At 33.3% G+C, this 9654-nt stretch overlaps 2 protein-coding genes across 2 annotated transcripts; one reads left to right on the forward strand and one right to left on the reverse strand.

The window, feature by feature from the left end:
* Positions 1–1570: 1570 nt before the first annotated feature.
* On the reverse strand, positions 1571–2918 carry LOC119839372 (mediator of RNA polymerase II transcription subunit 15-like). The gene has a single exon (XM_038365634.1). It carries the CDS (start codon positions 2562–2564, stop codon positions 2025–2027), a length of 540 nt encoding a protein of 179 aa, XP_038221562.1. The 5' UTR covers positions 2565–2918; the 3' UTR covers positions 1571–2024.
* Positions 2919–7713: 4795 nt separating this feature from the next.
* LOC119839371 (putative uncharacterized protein DDB_G0271606) lies at positions 7714–8926 on the forward strand. The gene has a single exon (XM_038365633.1). It carries the CDS (start codon positions 7742–7744, stop codon positions 8909–8911), a length of 1170 nt encoding a protein of 389 aa, XP_038221561.1. The 5' UTR covers positions 7714–7741; the 3' UTR covers positions 8912–8926.
* Positions 8927–9654: the final 728 nt, after the last annotated feature.

Here is a 9654-nt window from a genome sequence, read left to right on the forward strand (position 1 = left end):
GAACCACGGGGCACAGCTAGTTAATTAATAGTTTGTAATAGGTATCGCAAATTTGTTCGTCTTATCGTCAATCAGTCATAGATCGTTTCTAAAAACGGCTTCTACTACTCTACGGCGCTTCGTGGACATGTAAATTATTTTCACTAGGCGGGCGCAGCTGCGGGCAACAGCTAGTTTGTTATATAACCCATGTCAGAAACACCAAGCCTCAGATAATGTAATATTTTACAAACATTCACTATAATATTATATTTATACATTTATTTAAACCTACTATAGTATTATGTTACTTATGATTAAGCTATAAAACTATTTTTCGTTTAACGTCCTCTTGTGAGTAATATATAAATTAAAACTTCAATGCAATACAAAACACAGGAATGATACAACGTGATATTTAATATTGTCCCTAGGTGGCTCTGAACATAATTTGATTATGTTTCTATATGTAATACATAGATGGCGCTATTTCTAATCGTGGTGTAAATAACGCTTACTTTTATAATATTGTATCACTTTCACATTTATCTCCAAAGCTGTTTTAGTTTTTCGTGTTATAAATACCGTGTAATTAAGTCCATTATTGTGCTAAGTATAACTATTCGTTATAAATGTATGTCCCTACTGAAATTCTATTATTTGTAGCACAGAATAATAAGTTAAGAAGATAACAGCTTACGAAGGTATGTAAATGAATTGACTATTCCAATAATTCCCATTCATTAGAAAATACCTACATTGATTATAGAAGTTATATTAATTACGCTGCAGGCATAACATATAACCAAATGAATATAATCTACATATCATTATGTACCAGGAAAGTTTGATGAGAGAAAATAAACTGGATAGTCATTACCCATGAGTTTAAACATTCGTATGTATTGTTTTTATATTTCTAGAACTAGAAAACATAAAAGCAGCCTCATAATATGTATCAATTCTTTTACAAAATTGTAACTCCCCGGAACGCCACAAATTCAAGCTGCATACAGCACACCGCCTACCTCGAAACTTTAAAAATATGTAATAAATTTCAAATGAAGACGAGATATTAAATAACAAGCCATTAAAGAATAAATTATTCATTTATTTTAACGATTGCACATGATTTATAGAGTTCGTATATACACAATTCGATATGTTTTCATGCAAAAAAAACCTTCGCGACATCCGTGAATTAATTGCGATTTCCTCGTGAAAAGTTATACGAGCGAAATGCCGTGCTTTATGCATATCAATCCAATATTAATATGAACAGGGACAAAATCATGAAAAGCTTAAACAAACCTACATATATGTAAAGATAATGTTTTATTTTTACAGGAAATCGAAAAATAATGAAATGTTACCCTCAAAAGCTCACCCCCTCAACACCATTATTGTTTCTCCCGCTCTCCTTTGTATCTCCCTCCATTTTAGTTAATACTAACTTAATTACCCTATGGGTTTCGTTGTACGGCAATTTTTTGGTGGTGAAAAATTGTCGGCACTGGTACATTATTATGTGACGTCTTTTTATTATTACAATTAAAAACTGTCATGTTTCATTGACCTCCCTTTCATGTTATATATATATAATAAACAAATTTATAATATTTGCAGGATGACATAAAAAAATCACATTAACCTTCAGTTTTCATTTTATTTATTTATTTATAACAGTAATCACGGTCTACATTTGACATTAATACAAAGCATTATACATGAATTATTGGTATGTGCTTATCAATTAGAGGTGTACACGGCATTCATAACGGTTCACAAAATTGTATAAATTTACTAGCTGACCCGACAAACGCTGTCCTGCCTACCTTATCATTTAGGGGTATGAGAAATAGATGTTGGCCGATAATCTAACCTATTGGATTTGCACACAAAATTTCACGAGAATCCGTCCATCCGTTTCCGAGGACTACGGTACACTATGACACGGGAATTTTATATTTACTGTATATACACTTTGTTGATACACTCTAGTTTTTTTAATTTTTTATTATAACATCTAGATTGATAAGATAATGTCACAGCAATTGATAATTCTTTACAGATATATTTCTGTATGTGTATAAAACTGTGCTCTGTGAAGGAAGTAGGTGTTGTGTAGTGTTTTTGCGCTCTGTTCTCTCTTCTTGTTGCAGCAGTTTCTGCTGGCCACGCTCTAACTGCTTCTTAAGCTCTTGTTCGTGTTCTCTCACTGCTTTTTCTTCCTGCTGGAGCGCGCTAAGCTGTTGCTGACATTGCGTTGCTGCTTGTGAGGCGTTTTCTTGTGCAGCCAACTTAGCTTGTAGCTGCTCTATCTGTTGTCCCGGTTGCGGACCCGACGCAGCCAACTGATTTTCTTGTATGCACTTATTTATTTGTATTTGTGTGTTACTTATTCGTGCGTCCACTTCTTGCTGCAGCCGGGTTAACTGTTGTGATGATGCCACTCCTTCGTTATATATCAGTGCATTCAATTCCGAAATTTGCCGCTGTAGTTCGGCCACTTGCGCCTGCAGCGGGAGGCAAAGGAAGCCATGGGAGACATGAATAGCACACAGCAAAACTATAACGCGGTACATGTTTACGGGATGGAAGCAGCGAGTGATCTGACCCGCAGTGCGCCAGTATTTATATGCAATCCCTCAATAATCTTGACCTCTTATCACATGTTAAGATATATTTTGTAAACATTTCTTTTGTACGTAGCTATTAATTTATTCAATAATTTCGTCGATTCGAATCTTTTTTCGTCAATTTTGGTTAGTAGTTTATAATTTATATTTTGTAAGTAGGAATAATAATTTTAACTGTAGGTACAAAATTCTAAATAACATTCTAAAAAGTAAAAAACGAACTTACAATTATTTCGAAAAACATTAAAATATTTCTGCATATCTTTATTCTCTTTGACTGCGCAGATTTGAACATAATTATCTACATAATTATCTACAGATATCTACAGATATCTTCCACAATCAACGTCCCTGAAACCGTGGAAACCATTTCATCTTAGCTTGTACAATGCATGTATGTTTCATATAAAAAAAGCTGGTAAAGCTGTGCCTACCTGTAATTTAGATACATAAGTACCAATGTGTTGATGTATAGTTTAATGTTTTAATAGTTTTAACAAGAAATTATGTATCTAGTTGGTAAGCCTTTATTTAAATAAATAAATAAATAAATAAATATAGCACAGCCACTGTCAGCTGCAGCTGCACTGGTCCTATTTTCATTATCATAGTTAATTCATTTTACTTCATTTTTTTTACATTTTTACACTTTATTACACTAAACAAAAATTAAAAAGCCAGTCGGAGCGGACCCTGAATGAATAGTTGCAAAAATGGGTTTCACAAGTTGGGCTAAGGGCTCCGCAATCACTACATAGTAAAAAACAAAGCTCGCTTTCTCTTTCTCTATGTCCATTTGTATGCTTAAATCTTTAAAACTACGCAACGGATTTCGGTGCGGTTTTTTTAATAGATAGAGTGATTCAAGAGGAAGGCTTATATGTATGATAACATCCATTTAATAGTGGATAAATACTGTTATTTTTGAGGTTTCTAATGTGATGATTTAAATATGTTTCTAAAGAGAGATTTATCAAAATAATGAACTAATTATTTGTATACATTGAAACGTCTACAGAAAACTCCGCGATACTATATGTCTACCTCTTATGATTTTTTTGCCATTTACTTTTTACGACAAATAATAGCTAATTTTCGATGTGATTTTAACCAATACAGCATTAATTCTTATCCAATTAAATAGCTTAAATACATTGTTGAATTAATATGGATCTATATGGTCCGTTACAGCACAAGATTTAAATTGATATTTTCGAAGATATTACAGGTTTAAAATTGCGCGACGTAGCGTTTGCGGCGGTACTGGCCGGCCGGGGCGGCAGTATGTTTTTTTATATCCAACTAGCTGCGCTGCGGTTTCACCCGCGTTAGTCCGTATCCCTTAGGAATATTGGGATAAAAAGTTGCCTATATATTATTCCACTTGTCCAGCTACTTACGTACCAAATTTCATTGCAATCGGTTTAGCAGTTTTTGCGTGAAAGAGTAACAAACACACACAAACATCCTTACAGAGTTTCCCATTTATGATATTAGAAAAACGTTCACGGTTTTCTGTAGTGTATTTAGTATCAGCATTGCGCCCGTGCGAAGCCGGGGCGGGGCGCTTGTGCATATACTTTATTATATTGTGCATTAACAAAAACCCATATACATCTCGCTTATCCGTTGAGTCAAACGTGCTATTTTCTACCTTGTATCATTTTATCACCCCGGGTTTCTCATAATGACATCATGATATCTACGTTATTTTTAATTAATTCCATCAATTTCTTTTGCATTCTTCGGTTTAGTATTTCGGCCATGTTGAGTTCTATTGCAAGCGTATGGAACATACTCGTAAATAAAAACATGTTTTATAGTTGTATAAAATAGGATTTTCGACATTTCCGAAATTGTATTATTCAGTGTAATAATATACCAAATATAATATTATATAATCTGTGAACTCAAACAAAAATGTTATTAAATATACTATACTGTGACGGTACAGTAAGGATACCAGTACTCTTAAAGAGATCTCTTAACTAATTGATAAGCACATATTTCATGTTTATTGCTTTTGCATAAATGTAAAAAAGACAAATAAGTTAATAAAAAGCGAAGAATAAATATTCCCAATAAAGACAACTTATAATTTAAATGTGATTTTTTATAGCATCCTACAAGTATTATGTTTATTTTATCTGTGGTTAGGGCCCAAATTTACAACGAAGAGGCATATTTATGACAATAATGGACTTAATTACAGTGTAGTACTATCACGACAAATTTGGGATAAATGAAATAGTCACTCAATATTAAAACCGTTATCGCAAAACAATAAACAAAAACAAACATATAAAAAGTTAATAAAATTATATTCAGAGCCACCTAGGGACAAGATTAAATATCACTATTACAATTCCTGTTTTGTGTATTGCATTGAAGTTTTAACTTATCTTATACCTTTAAACGAGCAATTCTTGTATATATATATATATATATATATATATATATATATATATATATATAATTGGAATCTCGGAATCGGCTCCAACGATTTTCATGAAATTTAGTATACAGGGGGTTTCGGGGGCGATAAATCGATCTAGCTAGGAATTTTTTTTAGAAAATGTCATATTCGTGTTTTATTCGTGTTTTTTTTTCCTGATATCTATTGGTGAATAATAATACTATTTTGCTTCGTAGATAGCTGGACAACTGAAATAACACATAGGCACTTTTTATACCGATATTCCTACGGGATACGGTTACGCAGCACGCTTACGCGGTTTCAACCGCGGGTCACAGCTAGTGTATTACTTACAAGAGAACGTAAAAACGAGAAAAAGTTTATAGTTAAATTTAAATAAATGTATCAATTTATTGTAACATATAATTAGAAACCAAGTATTTTACGAATTAACGAAGTGTTCAGTCACTATCAAATTTGAAAATTTAGACTTAAAAACCTAAAGTTTGTTTCCTTCAAGTTTGAATGTCTTTGTACCATGATCAAACTTCTCCGCATGGGACATAGGGACATAGGGACAAAGAAAATGACTTTGTTTCATACTATGTAGTGATAAAAGTTGCGAAAACAAATATTTTATAATTAAATAATCGCTAGCAAGTTATTTTATCTACACTAATATTATAAAGAGGAAAACTTTGTTTGTTTGGTTGTAATGAATAGGCTCAAAAACTACTGGACCGATTTTAAAAATTCTTTCACCATTCGAAAGCTACCTTATCCACGAGTATCATAGACTATATTTTATTTTGGAAAAAAAATGGGGTTCCGTAACATATCTTTATTGAAACACCCAAACCAGTATACCTATAAAGCTGAAGGGTTAGTTAGTTCGTTTGATATTATTTAAACTCAAATATATAACTCTAATCGCAATAATTCAGATATTCAACTGGACAGCTATATATTATAAAGCTGAAGAGTTTGTTCGTTTGTTTGTTTGAACGTGCTAATCTCAGGAACTACTGGTCCGTTTTGAATTCTTTCAGTTTTAGATGCCCTACAATAAAAGTATTGAGGGAGAATTTAGGCTTTATATGTACCACGGGCGAAGCCGGGGCGGACAGCTAGTTAGTTGTAAAGTAGATTATTAGGCACTCGGAATATACTAAGCTCTAAACAAATATGTAGGTAGGTACCTACAATGTACGTTTAAGAAAAAAATAAAATCAGTAATATCGAAACTAACCTAAATTGACGACAAAACCTAAAAAATGTATTTATTTACAAATACTATAAAGGTTAAAATATAAACAAATGAAATATCGAATGTAACTGTTACGCCATGCGCCTCGTGAACTCCGATTATTTAAGTTGATACACCCTTTTTATTAATAAACCTATTGGCATGAAACAAACACAAAATTTTAAGCGAAGCTTACGGATGAAAACCGCATCTAAATCAAATAAGCCGTGTCTCATATGCATGCACAAACACAAGAAAATTGTAATAATGATTGTTCTATAAATTTATATAATATTATGTTTGGTATACTATTAAAGATAGAATTCAAAATGGTCGAGCACAAAAATTAAGAATTTAATTAAAAGAAAAAACTACATAGCAATCGCCTTAGCCGTTCTCGAGTTGTTGTGCCACAGACCAAACACAGCCAGAACCCTTGCCACCCCACTTGCATCCCTTTCTTTTTTTCTGTTTTGTCGGGGTTAAAAAATATTTACATAAAGTTATTTATAGATAACTGTATCTATATATTTTTACGAAAAACCCGAGGTGATTAAATGAATAACCCCAGGTTCAAAAAAACACGTTGTCCAACTGATAAGTGAGATGAAGGGGGTTTCCAGACGATATTTTCGTGTATAAACAAGATATAAAAAAGAGATATATATACATATATGTACTCGCTGCGCCCCGCAGTTTCGCGTAAGTCCGTATCCTGCAGGAATATCGGGATAAAAAGTTGCCTATATGTTATTTATTCAAAAATCAAAACGTGAAAATCAAATCATAATTGTATAATTATAGTGAAAGTGTTTCAAAGGAATAATATTATGCATGTATTCTACTAATTTAAGAAAAAGTTTAGTCTGTTTAATTTGTGCATGCTGTGTTAACCTTTAATTATTTGTGACTTTTTCGCATGAATATTTGTTATAATATACTATTTATACTTACAAATCACTGTAAGCAAATTTTGGTTGACCAAATAAATGAATAAATAAATAAATTCCAGTTGTCCCGCTATCTACGTACCAAATTTCATCGCAATCGGTTCAGTAGTTTTTGCGTGAAAGAGCAACAAACACACACACATCCTTACAACTACTAAACTAATCCTTACAAAGTAGGATACATATATTATATTACATTAAATATATATATTAATAACTTGTAAAACCCATTTATGCAACGTTTCATGCAGGGACCGCTAAATATAAATTATAAACTACTAACTCGTAAAATTCGACCAAGAAACAATCGAATCGAAGAAATTAAAAAAATATATAATTATGTAATAAAAATATAAAATATAAACAAACGTAATAATTTCGTCTCAAAAAAATTATTAACAACATGAATCAAAACATGTGATAAGAGGCCAACATTATTGAGAGACGGCATATAAATACTGTCTCACAGTGTGTATGCTGCACTACACTGCACAGCTTCCATCCCGTAAACATGTACCGCGTAATTGTTTTGCTGTGTGCTATTCATGCATCGTATGGCTCCGAATGTGACCAACTGCAAGTACAAGTGAGCCAACAACAGCAGCACATCACTGCTTTGAATACACGCTTATCTAACGATAGAGCGGCAACAGCACAGCAAATAGCCCAGCTGCAGCAACGAGCGAATGAGCGCATACGTTCAACAGAAACACAACTTGTTCAATGCATTGATGAGAGAAATAGACTGGCTGCGACGCGTCAGCAACAGGAGCCACAGATAGCGCAACTACAAGCTAAGTTGGCTGCACAAGAAAACGCCACACAAGCAGCAACTCAATGTCAGCAACAGATTGTCGCGCTGCAGCAGCAAATAAAGACAATGAAAGAACATAATCAAGAACTTAAGAAGCAGATAGAGCGTGACCAGCAGAAATTGAAGTCTGAACAAGAACAGAGCGTAGCTCAGTGCCAGCAGCAATTGCAACAACAGATCGCATTGCAAAAACAACAAGAACAGAAAATGAAAGAGCAAGAACAACAGCTGCAGCAAAAGTGTGCATTGGAACAAGAAATAATTAAACTACAAGAACGAGCTCAGTATCAGCAACAACTAAATCAGCAGCTAGATTTACAAAGGAAGCAAGAAAACACGATGAAAGAGCAAGAACAACAATTGCAAAAGCTTCGAAATAGCTTGCTTGAGCTGGAAAAGTTGTCATCGCCCAGCAAGATGTCTCCAAGTGAAACTTTCGATCGACTTGGTACCTTTATAAATCAGCTGGCCTCTATACAATGTAATGTCGAAGCCTCCGAAACTGTGAATCCAGACTCCTATAAACTTACTTACGATCTGCCAATAAATCTCGCAGATGGCGATATCGAAGTTAAAATGAATAACAGAGTGATTTACGTAAAAGGCAGCAAAGGAGGGACAGTTGTGTTTGAACACGTTGAATTATTACCGGCTGCTTTAGATGCGAAATCAGCCGATTGGCAGCTGCAGGGAGATAAGATCGAGATATTCATTCCATTTAAAAAGACTGAAACTAGCACCAAGAGTAGTGCATGTAAGAGACATAATTCTGCGAGGACCATACCATCTTTAGAGAGCACTCTTCAAACAGGTTACGGGAGCACACTTTTTGGTTACGGATATGCTCGTAAAATTAGTGTCAATTAATGTAGCCTATATCTTACATATAAATTTCTCGTGTCACAATTTTAGTTACCGAACTCCTTTGAAACGGCTGGACCGATTCTTATGAAATTTGTGCGCTTATCGGGTAGGTTTGAGAATCGGCCAACACCAATATTCTTCAAACCTCTCAATGATAAAAAGCTAGTAATTTTATATAATTTCGAATTAAGAATGCCGTGTACACCTCTAATTGATAAGCTACTTTCTAATTGAAAGAAAGATAAGATACTTGTATAAATGTTTATTAAGACAAATAAATACATAAAAACCATAGCATAAACATTCCAAATAAAATACAACTACTAAATAATGTGATTTTTTTATATCATCCTACAAATATTATTATTTTGTTTGTTATCATCTTAATACATAAAAATCCAGGGTCATGATGTATATTCCCAATGAACTCTTTACCAACTCAACCGATTTTGATGAAATTTGGCATTTTATTTGTAATTTGGTCCAACCTGAGATATGTGATAGTTTTTATTTCGATTAATTATCACAATAATTTATAATCTTAATATTTTTAAGTATTACTCAGCCACAGCAACGCGTGGCCGGTTATGCTAGTATATAATATGAAAGGGACGTCAATGAAATAAGACAGATATATATATATATATATATATATATGTATACATACATATATATCTACTATATAAAAATAAGTCGTGTTTTCCTTCCTGACGCTATAACTCCAAAACGCACGAACCGTTTTCCAC

The sequence above is a fragment of the Zerene cesonia genome, unplaced genomic scaffold (assembly GCF_012273895.1).
Source record: "Zerene cesonia ecotype Mississippi unplaced genomic scaffold, Zerene_cesonia_1.1 Zces_u013, whole genome shotgun sequence".
NCBI lineage: Eukaryota > Metazoa > Arthropoda > Insecta > Lepidoptera > Pieridae > Zerene > Zerene cesonia.

What these genes read in the sequence shown, in the direction of transcription:
- LOC119839371 (XM_038365633.1), top strand. Translation starts at nt 7,742, where the DNA reads ATGTACCGCGTAATTGTTTTGCTGTGTGCTATTCATGCATCGTATGGC.
- LOC119839372 (XM_038365634.1), bottom strand. Translation starts at nt 2,564, where the DNA reads ATGTACCGCGTTATAGTTTTGCTGTGTGCTATTCATGTCTCCCATGGC.